Source organism: Trichogramma pretiosum, unplaced genomic scaffold (assembly GCF_000599845.2).
Source record: "Trichogramma pretiosum strain Unisexual culture from Peru unplaced genomic scaffold, Tpre_2.0 scaffold32, whole genome shotgun sequence".
Lineage (NCBI taxonomy): Eukaryota > Metazoa > Arthropoda > Insecta > Hymenoptera > Trichogrammatidae > Trichogramma > Trichogramma pretiosum.
In genome coordinates this window covers 251,410-265,044 of record NW_019641641.1, presented here as the reverse complement: position 1 = coordinate 265,044, position 13,635 = coordinate 251,410, and the positions used below count along the sequence as shown (strand labels likewise).

The following is a 13,635-nucleotide window of genomic DNA, read 5'->3' as shown; positions in this document are numbered from 1 at the left end:
GTCGGAAAGTTCTGATGCTCAGTAATTTTCAAAATTTTCAATCTCTTGGTCAAAATTCTCTGAGCAACTGAAATTTTTTAGAACGTCGAGAAAATTGATTTTGAAATGTTTGTCAACACAACCCCTACTTTTTCCAATGAATTCTGGGCCAGGCATCTTTATGGGGAGGACAATTCTAAAGAGCTTTATAACATCTTTCACTTTATATAAGTTTACATCGATCGTTGAAAGCAAGTGGAGAAAAAATCACCTAGCGAATAGATGCAACGGAAAAATTAGGTCGACCATCTGCGCCGGTAATGAAGGCAAGTACAGACAGGTCAATCTAATTGATCGTTTCTACTCTTAATAACTAGTCGATAAATAAATCGCACACATGCGTGTGGAAGCGCGTTGGAAATGTGCGCACGTGTGTAGGAGCAATCAGCATCGGACTGCAGTCAAATTGGCGAGTTGCACAGCGCATATTATAATCGAGTCCCCGCGTTCCATTTAGTCGACTGGAGGACTGACTCGCTGAGTAGCGAGAGATAGAGAGAGAGAGAGAGAGAGAGAGGAGGTAAGGCAGTGCAGCAGCATCAACGTTCACGTGCAGCTGCAGACACGGGGAAACATAGAAGCAAATAGGGACGCTTTCTCTGGGCCGTTAATCGTGGCTTTTCATCGTGAAAGTTGCAAGCCTATACCTGTATACTGCGCACGAGCTCGCGCGTATTTCGCTCATACCCTTCGAATAGTTCGAATTCATACGGTGCCGCGTATCAAAAGTAGGCGATCGCGTAGTACAGTTGGTGCATCTCGCGCGCAAGGGCGAGCGACGATCGACGAGGCAAACAAAAAAACAAACGACTGCAGCTTACGGGAGGCGCTTTAAACCGAAGCGCTGCAATCGAAAGTCGAAACTCGAGTCGAGACAGCTTGCGATCGTTGCGGGTTGCGAGGACTCGAACGACTGGCGCAGTGCTTACTTTGGGCTTTGCACGCACGTCCTATTCATGCGGACGGTTTTGACGTTTGTTGGACGGTGGTGCGTTCGCAAAATTGTCGACAGAGTTCGTCTATACCGTCACCGGTCACGTCGCCCGGTCAGAATCGAGTCGGTCTGCGAGTTCGGTGCCCTGCTGCAGCGAACACATGAGCGATCGTGCCATCGAGGCCTATAGTCTCGAATCGGCCAATATGCGTACTTCGTATCACTGTAGACACCGTACGAAAACTGCTGGCATTTTAGCGTATTAAAAAACTGTGGTGTTCCCTGCTGCACGCGGATCGCGACAAGCTCAATCCGCAGCCTTTGATCCGCACGACTGCTTCTGCAGCTATAGGCGCTTTAAATTTTATGCACAGGCTCGGCGCAAAAATACAAGCTGTATTTACCATACGCACGAGTTCGGAGCTCTGGCTCGCGATGTATAATATCACACATTGGAGGCATTGGAGCTAGCGCAGCGCAACGCGTGCGGCTGCTACTGCTGCCTCGATTCGTTTTCTGCCTTCTCCGGCGCCTCGTTGTATACACTCGTTGTATATACTCGGCTGGCCGCTGCCGCCGCCGCTGCTGCTCCTAGTCCATCTGTGCGCGGCTGTATTATACGTGCCTGTCGCGCTCGCAGCGGAGCTCGTTCGCTCGCTAGTCGCTAGTCGCTCTCTCGTGCTGGCCCGTGTGCGGTGGCCCGACTCTCCGTGTGCCTTCCGCCTGCTCTTCAGCGCATACCTATCCCATGCATTCACAAAAATATACGCATATTATATACACACACGCACATACACATAGCATGTAAACTGTGAGCTGTCGTTCGGACAGTTGTTATTGTGTGCTGCAGCGGCGCTCGTTCGCTCGCCCGCCTGCCTACTTGCTTCTGCAGTTCGATCAGTCGACGACTGGCCGCGACCGAATCGTTTGTTTGTTTGGTCGCTCCGCGCGCACAACCGCATTGCCAAAGTGCCAACTGCCAAACCGCCTCTGCGGCCTGCGCTGCTGTATCACTGCTAACTACTAGCAGAAATCAGAACATCGCGGATCGCTGACCCAAAGCAACGGCCTAAACGGAGCTCCGAGCAGCTATATATTTTATACGTGTTATAATACATCTCTCATTGTCGTCGTAGTTGTCGTCGTAGTCAACACTGGTTCGAGTGTGCGTGTGCCGCTTGTTTCGCAGTCGTCTGTCTCACTGACTCAGGCCGTCGTGTCTCTGTGTGTCGTAGTGTGTATACCGCGCTAGTCTGTGTGTACATACGTACACATATAACATAGCGACATAGCACGTCTTATGGGCAGCGTACGTAATATCAGCCGCTAGTGCCAGCCGTGGACAGCTCCGTGGCCGTATATAGCGCAAGCTAACTCGTGATAACAAAGTAGCCTCGTTGCTTTTATACCTACGTACCGTCAAGTGCTCGACTCCGTATACACACACACACACGCACGCGCAAGCACATATACGTGCATGATATATATACCTGCTACAGTGCTACCTGCATTAAAGACCAGTGCAAAGAGTAAAGAGCGTGTGCGTTAGTCGCGAGAGCGGCTGCTGGACGCTCCGAGTCGGATAGTGTCTCTGTTTTGGTGTCGTATACAGCGGCTCCGTTTTCTCTCTCGACGGATTCGCGGACGGTGTCTGTGTGTTCGGCTCGCGCTGCACCGATGCTCGACAGCGAGAACGGCCAAGGCTCGACGAGGTGATAACTGTTAACGGAGCAGAGATAGTGAGTTTCGTCGAGTGCGTGTGCGTGAATAATATATGTGTGCTCGTGCGTGACGTCGTGCACGTCCAGTCGGATCTCCGAGGATCAAAAAGCGTGAGCTGCGGCCCACGATTGGCATGTGCACGAGTGCGTGATCCGGTGAATGCTAGCTGCGGCTCCTGAGTCCTGAGCGACTCCTCCAGCAGCAGCAGCAGCGGCGGGTGCAGCCAAGGCGGCGTCTTACAGCAGCAGCAGCAGTAACAACAACAACGCCGGCAACATGACGGAGATCGGCGTCGTCGACATGGCCAAGCTGCCGGAGGACGTGCGCGAGAAGCTCGAGGAGCTCGATCTCGAGCTCGCCGAAGGTGAGTCTCGCACGATTTGCATTTAGCCGCTGACCAAGTCCCAGGACCGGTCGATCCGGTCCAATTTTTGCGCACACAGCCAAAAAATAGTCAAAGTGTGTACGAGTGCGTATGTGTGTATGCGTGCGAATCCGAGTGTGTGTATACGTGTGTATGCGATTGGCTGCCTATGCAACTGTATACAGGCCGAGTGTACAGTTGCGGTGCAGAGCCGAGTGTCGTTGAACGAGCAGAGTTTGCGCGTGCAATGTGCATGAGTGTCCTCGATACCTAGCCTCTGACTCACACCCCCGGTCGCGCCTGCCTCTTTCCTTCTTTCTCTTTCTCTCGCTCTCTTTCTCGCTCTTTCTCTCTCTCTCTCTCTCTCTTGCGCGTTTCTCTCTCTATACATGTATGTCTCTTTCTCTGGTTTTTTAGCCAGGCATCTCTCTGCTCGTGCGTTTTGCAGCGAGACTTTTCTCTCTCGCGAGAGCCGTGACGGCGGCACCACACGACGTCGCTGTATCGCGCGCTACGCGTGTGCTTTGTGGGTGTGTTAAATTCCACTTGGAAGCCTGCACGAATATGCAGCGGCGACGACGACGACGATGCAGCGCGCTTTGCCAAACAGCCCCATGTGTGTGTTTTATGCATGTGTCAGTCGTCGTCGTCCGCCGCCGACACTATGGGGGAGCAGGAACGCGCGAGACAGCGAGCGAGCGAGAGAGAACGAACGAGTCGAGCCAGCAGCTAGCTCGTGCGCTATAGCGACAGAGAGAAAGAGAGAGAGAGAGAGAGAAACACGACGCTTTAATCGATAATTTCTCCCGTGTGCCTGCCTGACTGCTGCTTGCTTGTCTGCAGAAGCAGCAGCAGCAGCTTTCGGTTTTTTTCACTGGCTTTTTCCATTCAAGTTCGTTAGCTTGATTGGAAGTGCAGCGCGCCTGGGCCCCGAGTTTAGTCGTCCTAGACTCGGTGCGCTTGATTCCCTTTAACGGCCACGACGCCAAAGTATCGAGGCCACCCTCTGCAGCCTCGTTAACGTTATACGCTTCGCTCGAGTCTACATCCACCTAACTGCATATGCCAAAGTAGCCGCCTGTGTTGCTCCCCCCAATTGCAGTATATACACCTAGCGCTTCGGGCAACATTACCAATCGAGCGCGCTCCAACTTTTCTGACGCCTCGTTCCATCGTAGTGTACGTGCGCACTCGCCTCTATGTGACGCCCGACATATTCTCCCGCGTTTATAAATTCCCTCGCTGATATAACTGACGGAATCGACGAAGCGTGATTGACAAAAATACGGATTCATCGTGTCCGTTTGCGTGGACGGTGTCGCTGTGATCCGTGCCGCAACGATTTACCCTCGCACTCGAGTCGGTCTACGCGGAAAGCCTCTGTCCGGCCCCTACTCTCCAACTCCTCGTATTTCGGAAATTTACGCTTTTCCGCCGATCGAAGGCCATCTTCGTATCGCCTGCGGTACGTCGGATACAACTCGTTGGCGGTGGCTATAAGTTATAAGCGAAAATCAAGCCGAGATTACCCAGCGGAAACGTTGTTATAAACGGCGGCCAGGCATTGTGGTATATACTGCTACGCACCGAGGATGAAGCGGAGTGATCGAGGCCGCGCGCCGGCTCTTTTTCGCGTTACCTATCGTTGTTGCTCGACCAAACTGCTTGGCGCGACGCGACCGCAAAACTATTACTAAGCAAACTCAGTCCGCGAGACCACGAGGAAAAAGAGTCAAAGTTTATCGCGAGGCACCTGCGCGCCTAAAAAAATTCCAACGCGCGGCCGATCTCGCGCACTTTCCTGCACCTCCTTCGCTCGAGTTTCTCTCTTTTCCGCGAGCCAATGTGCTACCTACCGAATTAGCGGTACCTGTTTCAGCGCGCGCCTACTTGTTTGCAGCCCAGCAACGCTTCGGGCTACATCTGCTCTATTAGCAGTATACACGAGCGATGACCAGCGATTCGTATATACGCGGACAAGTCGGAGCATGCCTAAACACACGCGGCTGCAAAAGCGGATGTGCTTTAGGCGCGCTCCAAACGTTCGATTCATGGAATTGCTAATACTACATTACAGCCGAGCGTTCGACTCGCGCCTTTTTTTCGCACGAGCCGCGCTCGGCCACTTTTTTTCTCTCTGTACACGACGTGAATCCTTTCAATGCGTTTGAACTCGTCGTCGTCGATTAAAGTCAAGAATCGAGCCGCGGCAAGCGACTTATATACGTTCTGCTTATTATATAGTCGCGCGATAGCCTCGAGTCGCGCTCGGCTGATAAAGCCGGAATATGTCAGATAAGCGCGTATATAGCAGCAGCGATGGAACACGTTTGGCTTCGATAAGTTCATCGGCGAGCTCCGACTCCTCGCAGGCTCGTTTACGCGTTGCCGCGCGCGTATGATATATCTCGCATAGCACATGCCAGTTACAATACTTGCATGCCGCATACATACACATATCTACGCAATATCGTACGTAATGTACTGTTTACTTGGACGCTCGCGATTTCAAAATTTCTTGACGCGCTCGTCGAAGCCTTTGCACGGTCTACCCGCGAGTCAAAGACCTTTGTCTCTCTCTCTCTCTCTCTCTGCACGAACGGCTTTCTCTCGTTCTCTACTCCTTCGTCTAATGCTTGCGCGGCAGCTTTTATCAGCTGATGCTGCGTTGTGATATTTTCGATGCATCTCTTGCACTCCGACTGCACACGACCGACTTTAATATAGCCCGGAGATTCCGTGTGGGACGAGCAATAATTACATATATTGACCGAAGATAGCCAGCTGCGCATTATCGCATGCAATTCGTTCACCGGCAAGGCGTAGCTGCACATAATGTCACGTACTTACTACTCTCGGATCGAGTTAATTGAAAGTGTTTTGAAAAAAAATTGTGTCGAAATTTTGCAAACTTGTTTGATCACGTAAGTAAATACGTATTGCGACTGCGAGTGGAAAACGTATATGAAATTATGAATAGAGAAAAAGAGGCCACGCAATATTATAAATAGGCTCGGCATACTTTCTAATGTACATCAGTTAAAATCTGTTAAATCGCTTTTTAACACAAATCATGTGATCTGTACAGTAGCATTGTATTTTTCACTGGCCAATTTGAACACATCAAGCTTTATTGTATAATTTCGAACTTGTTTTTGCGCACTGCATTCCACTGAATGACATTCGTTGATAGTTGGATAATTATCACCTCCGTGATAACCATAATCAATCTATTGCTTGGATCAGTAATTTTTCTACACGCTGATCGATCGAATTTGCCGTTGAGAAATAACTTGTTCATTGTACATGCACTCGCAAATGCTTTGTTTTGTCAGGCAAGCTTTTACTCGAAAATTAAATTAAAGTTTGATGCATCGGTCTCCACATCGATCGTCGACGCAGCAGCAAAAATCATCTGCGAGGGGAAAAGAGCCGTGCTCTCGTAAGCAGAATGAAAACAACGACTGCAGTGCGTAAAATTACACACACCTGCTCGAAGAGTCACCCCCATCGAGGCAACAGCAGTCGCAATCGATCTGTGCCGAGCACGGAGAGTCTCGAGCGAATCAAATTCCCAAGTGCCAACGTCGATGTACCTGTGGCTTTAAAACGCGAGCAGCACAACGGACAACCAAATAAAACAGGTCGTCCTGCTGCTGCTGCTTCTTGTGCAGGAAAAAAGTCTCGATTTCGCATCCGGCTTGGAAGAGAGATTCTCAGCATGTGCAGACAGCGTGTGCATACGTGTGTGTGTGTGAGTGCGCTGTGTATAAACAGCAACCAAAACAAATACATGCACAAAAAACAGCACAAACAGACGCACACACATATGGCGCGAAATGTATGCGCAGCGCTTCCCTCTGCATACATGCATGTATCGTGTATACAAGCTCTATGACACCGAATCGAATTTGAGGTTTCACATTATGCAAGCCGAACGCATCGAGCGAGTAATATACGCTTCTCATCAAGCGCTAGATAGCTGAAAGACAAAAAATCATCGATCGCGCATGTAATCGAGAAATCGACCTCACATGCATTAACGTCTATTTATATAGTTGTCCGATATATATATGCGGAACAAAAAAGGCTTTTACATGTCAACGACGCGTGCTATACGTTTCGCGCATCAACTTTTTTCCCCTCTCTTTTCTTCTCTCGACGTCACTGTCATGCTCCAATGAAGAACTCGTGCGGCTAATGGGGATATCCTATACTTTGATACACGAGGATTATATTTTCATCTAATGGGATACTTTTGTATCATCGTGAGGCTTTTTACAGGTCATTCTCCCAAAGGAAAGCTGTGCGGAATAATTTTCACTTTTTTTCCTCGTTCTTTGTGCGTATATACATCTGTATAATCGTACGAAGCGAAGTTTCAGAGGAAAATAAGCAGCGCTACAACCGAGCTATAGGTGTGCAGTATTGCTCTTTTCCCTCCCGCTTATACTCGCTCCCTCTCCCTCTATTTCGCTCTTTATCGTGATAATTGCCCATAGTTAAATAGTACATGTGCGTTTTCGAGGTCAGTGCGTGCCAGCCTCCGCATGCGTTTACGAGAATTGCGATTTCATTTCGCAACTCGGCGTTTATATATAAAAAAAAGTCAGGAATCGGATATCGCTTCGGGACAATGCTCAATGTTCATCAGTTTCTCGTTCGAAAGAATTTTCACTTTGTAAAATTTCATTAAAAAAGCTACTACTATGAATTGCCAATTTTCCAGGTGTTAATAACAAAATTAGTGAAAAATAGTAACGTACGTTACAATTACGAACGTCTGAAACTTATGTAAGGGAGAACATTTTGGGATGGCCACTTACGATAGGTAATTTTGACTTTTCAGAGGTCTTAAACTTGTTAAAGGAGCTCAATATTTTTACTCAAGTATATTGTGTTCACTGACAGACTTTTCCAGAATGTAAAAATACTGAAGAAGCATCGATTAGGACGGACGTTGAAATTATTTTAAATGTTTATCAGAAGACAATAAACGGTTAATCGAGAACCCATTGAAGTAATTGAATCGATAATAGAAAAATAAGGCCCACAATTTATGGTGGCAATTGGAGCATCGTAACGAACTAGCTGACTAGAAAGAACTAACTGTACATGTTTACACGTGCCGACAAAACGTCATATGGTTTTTGTTATTATTTATGTATGACGTAAAGTCCGGAAGTGCACATGGAGTTATGTCATTTCACTCGATGCTCATTACTAGCTCGGTAATATTATATTCAAACTAAAGGAGCTTATAATAAACTTTTTTTACGAGCAAGGCTCTTATGTGACTGCTACTGCGCGTAGTTCACCTAATTTTTTGTGCAAACCTCGTTACATTGCCCCATGATCTCGGCAGCACTCCGAAGCTCGACGAATTCGAGCAACTTATCTGCAGGCATTTCAATCGTTGTTATTGTTACTGATGCAATAATTGCACATTGTGTCCGCAACGGTACCTGAGCGGAACAACTAACATAACATTCTTAATTGATCTATAAAATGAATAATAGTCTTTAATGCCGCAGTGATAAAGAAACTGATGGGAAAGAACCTTTCGCTGTATAACGAATCTGTATAGAACTGCAGTTCCTCGAGGAGTAACTAGGTCTCGAGTTGAGAATCGAGTGATTTACGCCGTTAAAAGAAGTCGACAAAAAAGGAAAAGCTGAAAGTGCTAAATGCACGTGTGCAAAGCTAAACGTACATTTCGTTTCTCGATAATGCCAACTCTCTCGGCTAACTTCAATGCTTCTCTCGGTCCACGAGGCCCGCGGGCTCTAATTTTCCAACATTGAAATAAAATTTCTTGGATCTCGAGCTGAAAAGAAGGCGGCGATGTGTATCGAGGGGATCGATCAGGAGGATCGTCAGTTACGAGATACAACAAGTAATCACATTGTGGACACGCTGCTGCCGCAGGGAGAAAGGAAAATTTTGCACTTACGTAGAACTCGTATAATAACATTCACCTTGTAACTCGGAATGAATGGGAGCAAGTGCGTGCGCGCTGGCAGCACTGCGCCTGCCTCTTGCATGTATACTGCACACTTCGCAGTACACACACACTGGGCATCAGCCAGAGAGAAAGAGAGAGAGAGAGAGAGAGACAGAGAGGGAGATTCTGTACGACCATACAGCTTTTACGCAGCAGCAACAGTAACTGGCCATATGCGATGAGTTTGCGCTTACCTATGCGCTCCGTAAGTATAGCAGCAGCAGCAGCGGCTTAGGTGCTGCAGTGCCGTGTATAAGTGTCGACTGCATGTGTATATGGGCGGAATGCGAACGCGTGTATGTATGTGTGCGCTTGTGAGCAATGCCGTCAGGAGTAGTCGTCAGGACGGCGAGTTATATACTAGTGAGAGAGGTAAGGCCTCGAGAGAGAGAGAGAGAGAGAAAGAGAGAGAGAACAGCTGAAAAACTCCTCCACCTGCACGTGCTCCCCACTAGACTCGCCGCCGTCTCTCGGCTCCTTTTTTTCTTCCATAAAATGTAAAATGCGCGTATTAAATCTACGAATAGCGCACACACGGTTCGCCAACGCCAGCTTCTTTTATTGCGCGCGCGGCCGTTTCTTTATTTACGCACGCAAGGTTCGTTTACTTTAAGCTGCACACATTGCTGCGCGTCGACTTGTAAGCATACATATATACCTATACTAGCTCTCGCTCTGAGCTACGACTATCTATATATAAAACGCTAGTTTCGTTTCGCGCGCAGGTGCAAAATTCCGCTCAGGTTGTTGTACTTCGACGCGTAACTCTATTTTTCAAACAAATTACCGTAAATGCGCGTCGTATGCTTGTATATATGGCAGCTGCGCGTCGATCGAAGCCGTTTCGAACGTGCTTTTCTTCATTCCAAGTTCGATTCGTGTGGATTAATTCGAGTATGCTGCATAATGTAGCGTGTACAAAAATACTGCAACTGTGTCTACTCTAAGAAAACACTACCGATATATTGGTGTACCCTTTTTACAGTTCCACGCGGCAGCATTTTTCCTCAAATTTCGCTATGTATTGCTTCGCATGTATGTGTAGAAAAGGGCCTATCTGTAAATATAAATTCACTGCCAAATGGCCTAATTGCTTAAAATTTCAATAAATTTTATCGAGTTAATGCACTCGACCTGTTTTTCCTGTGACAAACTAACAAGTCCATTCGCTGCTCCATTTTTATTCCTTTATACAAATTTCAATTCATGATTTGATTATGAAAAAAATTGTAATTACAATTGAAACTAATATAATTTGAACACGATAAAAACCCACGTACGTGAAAAATATCAATTTGTCCTCTTAACTTGATTATCCTATCATGGTAGTTTTGACTTGTTCAAATAAAATCGTCCAATCAAAAAACGAAATTCGCGTATTTAAAATCTTTAGCTGTCTTCCGAATTATTTTAATCCACAAAGTTCAGTAGCCCATATAGCAATTTCACTCGAGAGAATATCGCGTGAAATTTCTTTCAAGTATTAAAAAATACTTCAGTTTGTTTGGATTTAAAATAAGTGTCGAGCAAATCGCTAAATTCAAAACCTCGGCGCGTTATGTGAAACGATGGCAGCTGACAATAATCATCGAATGAATGAAAAAGACGTACATCCGCATGGTATTGTCACAAGCTCAACTAAGTCGCAGAAATATTTTTTTTCATAGAGTAAAAGGCACCTTCATCAATTCTTTTTTTATAAATCACGCGCTTCTTTCTGGGCAGCTGCGTTTTACAGAAATTTGTTCTGTTTCCGATCTGTTGGCGAATAGACGATGCGCATCCTATTCAACCATATTATAGGCACTTAAATTGTTCCTAGACTATGGTTACCAAGAAATAAGGAGTACACCTTTTTACATTCATAACGATTCTTTCTTGATATTTTTTATTAACTTTGGCACTGTAAGTCTTCATTTCCTTATCCAGAAAATTCATTATATCATTTTTGCGCCGGAATAATTTGAACAAATAAATACTTTTTTAGTATCATGCAAATGATGGTCAAAATTAACACTTGTCACCCATCCGCAATGTGTATCGAAAGACTTAATAGAAAACTCTGAATCAATACGAAACTACCCGAATATTTATCATTCTTATTATATTACAAAATTCTCGAATTACAACAACAATGTCAAAGTAATACTTGATGACTTCCAATTTAACATTTGAAACACGTTTATTTTTATTTTCAATAATAAATTATTCAAGTTTGTTAAGGGAAAAAAGGTATGTTAAAATCAAAAACAAATTCTGTTATACTATCAATTTTTCCTGTCCTTAATGATTTTAAATGAAGGGTTTAAATAATCGGTTTTTGGTATCCTTTGCACTAATGAAATCAAGTTAGCATTTGTTGTTTAAGTTAAAAAATGTTCACTCTATAATGATAACAAATCTGCATTTAAAAATCAATTATTAATTGATGGCTACCTACAAAACGAAGCTCTGTGATTTTTATTTCTCCTCAATACTGTCCTACGTAATTTTTAAATCGATTTGTATAGACTTGTTCTATACATGAGTAGACAGAAATTTTTTAATCGTACAATCATGTACGTTTTGTAATTTAAAGACTCGAACACATATTTCTGTACTTTACCAAAGGCACACTTGAGCACTATTGAAATGATCACTCAAAATCAATGAAAGTCCATTGTACAATCATGGATGATAATTAAATAAAGTTGTAGTTATACTTATGTTCCTTGTTCTAAATTTAGATTATTAGTATCATTTAATCATAATTATAAATTTTCAATTTCAATTTAGTATTTTTATATTCATTCAATCATAACTTTCCTTGACAAATTTTAAACTCATCCAATACCTGCGTGAATTTCAAAGCTCGATCTAGAAACGTCGCGTTCCTGGCACATATGTGAATGAATGACATGCAATGAACAAAGAGAAAAAAGTTATTTGTTTCGATCATGGTATTACAGCCTTTAACTTGCCACCTATGTAGATTTGCTCAACGACACTTAAGTGCCCGTATAGTGCGAAAGCGAGCAAAACGTTATAAAACATGACGTCATTACAAAGCGTTGCAGAATTAACAGATGTCCATCGAGCCACGTTGTGTTGAACACTCATGTTATACGTGCAGCGTAACTGTCACTCTCTCTCCTCCCTCTTTTTGTCAGGGCATCGATATTCAACGATGTATTATGCCCCTCTGCGCCGTCATTATTTGAAAAACCACTTGGCTATTTCATATAGCAACACCCGTACGAACGCATTGAGTGCAAGCTCACGCTAGCGTTTGTAGCCACCTCTACCTACAAACGCTTTCAGAAAGCAACACTCTTCTTTATCGGCCATTTCAATCATATCTGTTAATTTTTACAATATGTGGATTCCTATTGCAAAAAAAAAAAAATAGTTTTTGAAATATAAATGAAAATTGAATCGTAGAATAACTATATTCAATCACAACTGCATTAAAAAAAATATTTTTCTAATTAGTATTAAGAGTGTGACTCTCATTTCGAGAATATTTAAATGCTATTTTCCAAAAATCTTAATAGTATATTTGATGAGTAGTTTTAAATTTATGACTAATAAAAAGTTTCTGTAATAAAATTAGAAATGGCATAAAACTAAAAATATGTTGATAAGGTAGAAAAGATTTTCATCGGTACGAAAGCTTAGTAAATGCAAACATTCCGAAAATAATCCAACCTATTTTAAATCTAATGGCAAATTTTAATTCGCATTTAAAACATGGTCTTTCAATGCAAATACCCAACATTTTTCAGCAATTAACTTTTTTTGATGGTTCCGTACTTATCGACTAACAACATAACACGTATAATATTTTATTAATTCAAGAAATTAAGGTTTAATGAATTGATAATAATTTTATTTGTGAAAAAATGTTCAACTTTTTTATGTATGCCTGATTATTATGAATAAAAGAAAGTTTTTGAGTTATTTGGTTCAATAGGTTGAATCCGTATATACCGCATTCTCCGGTACCGATGATAGCCGTTCCTTCATTGTATTACGTATCTTACTACATATACACTCGGCAACAAAATTATCGCAACAAAAAAATTCATCGAAATTTTGTGGATTTTCAAATGCTTCTATCTTAGGCTAGATTTATCGTATCGACACGCTTTTTTTTTTAATTTCTTGGAAATTTTGTCCTCTTTAAATCCATATAAATTAAGATAAGATTTGAGTTAATGTTGAGTTACCAGTAGCATTTGAGCGTGACCCTAAAAATTACTGAAAAAAAATGACTGTTTGAACGTGTACCAGTACCACAGTGATTTTTTTATCGAAATCTAACATACACCATCGCAAAGTGCTCTTTTTAACGAATAATTTAAAAAAAAAACGACCTCTCTACGATTTTTTTAACGCCCTGTAGGTCGATTTGAAGGTACGGTTTATGTACGCAAAATGCCCAGAAAATCGTCTTGATTTCAGGTAAACGGGGGATTTTACGTACTTTAAATGGTATCTTCAAATCGACCTACAGGGCGTTAAAAAAATCGTAGAGAGGTCTTTTTTTTTTTAAATTACTCGTTTAAAAGAGCACTTTGCGATGCTGTATGT

General features: G+C 43.7%; 1 protein-coding gene across 4 annotated transcripts in view; it reads left to right on the top strand.

The window, feature by feature from the left end:
- The first annotated feature begins 1,652 nt into the window (after positions 1–1,652).
- LOC106652773 (disco-interacting protein 2) overlaps positions 1,653–13,635 on the top strand; it is a 53,173-nt gene continuing 41,190 nt past the window's right edge. For all 4 annotated transcript variants that reach the window (XM_023459664.1, XM_014371909.2, XM_014371908.2 and 1 more), the window contains exon 1: positions 1,653–3,059. In XM_023459664.1, the coding sequence (XP_023315432.1) occupies positions 2,972–3,059 (88 nt within the window). In that variant the 5' untranslated portion in view covers positions 1,653–2,971. The remainder of the gene's footprint in view (positions 3,060–13,635) is intronic.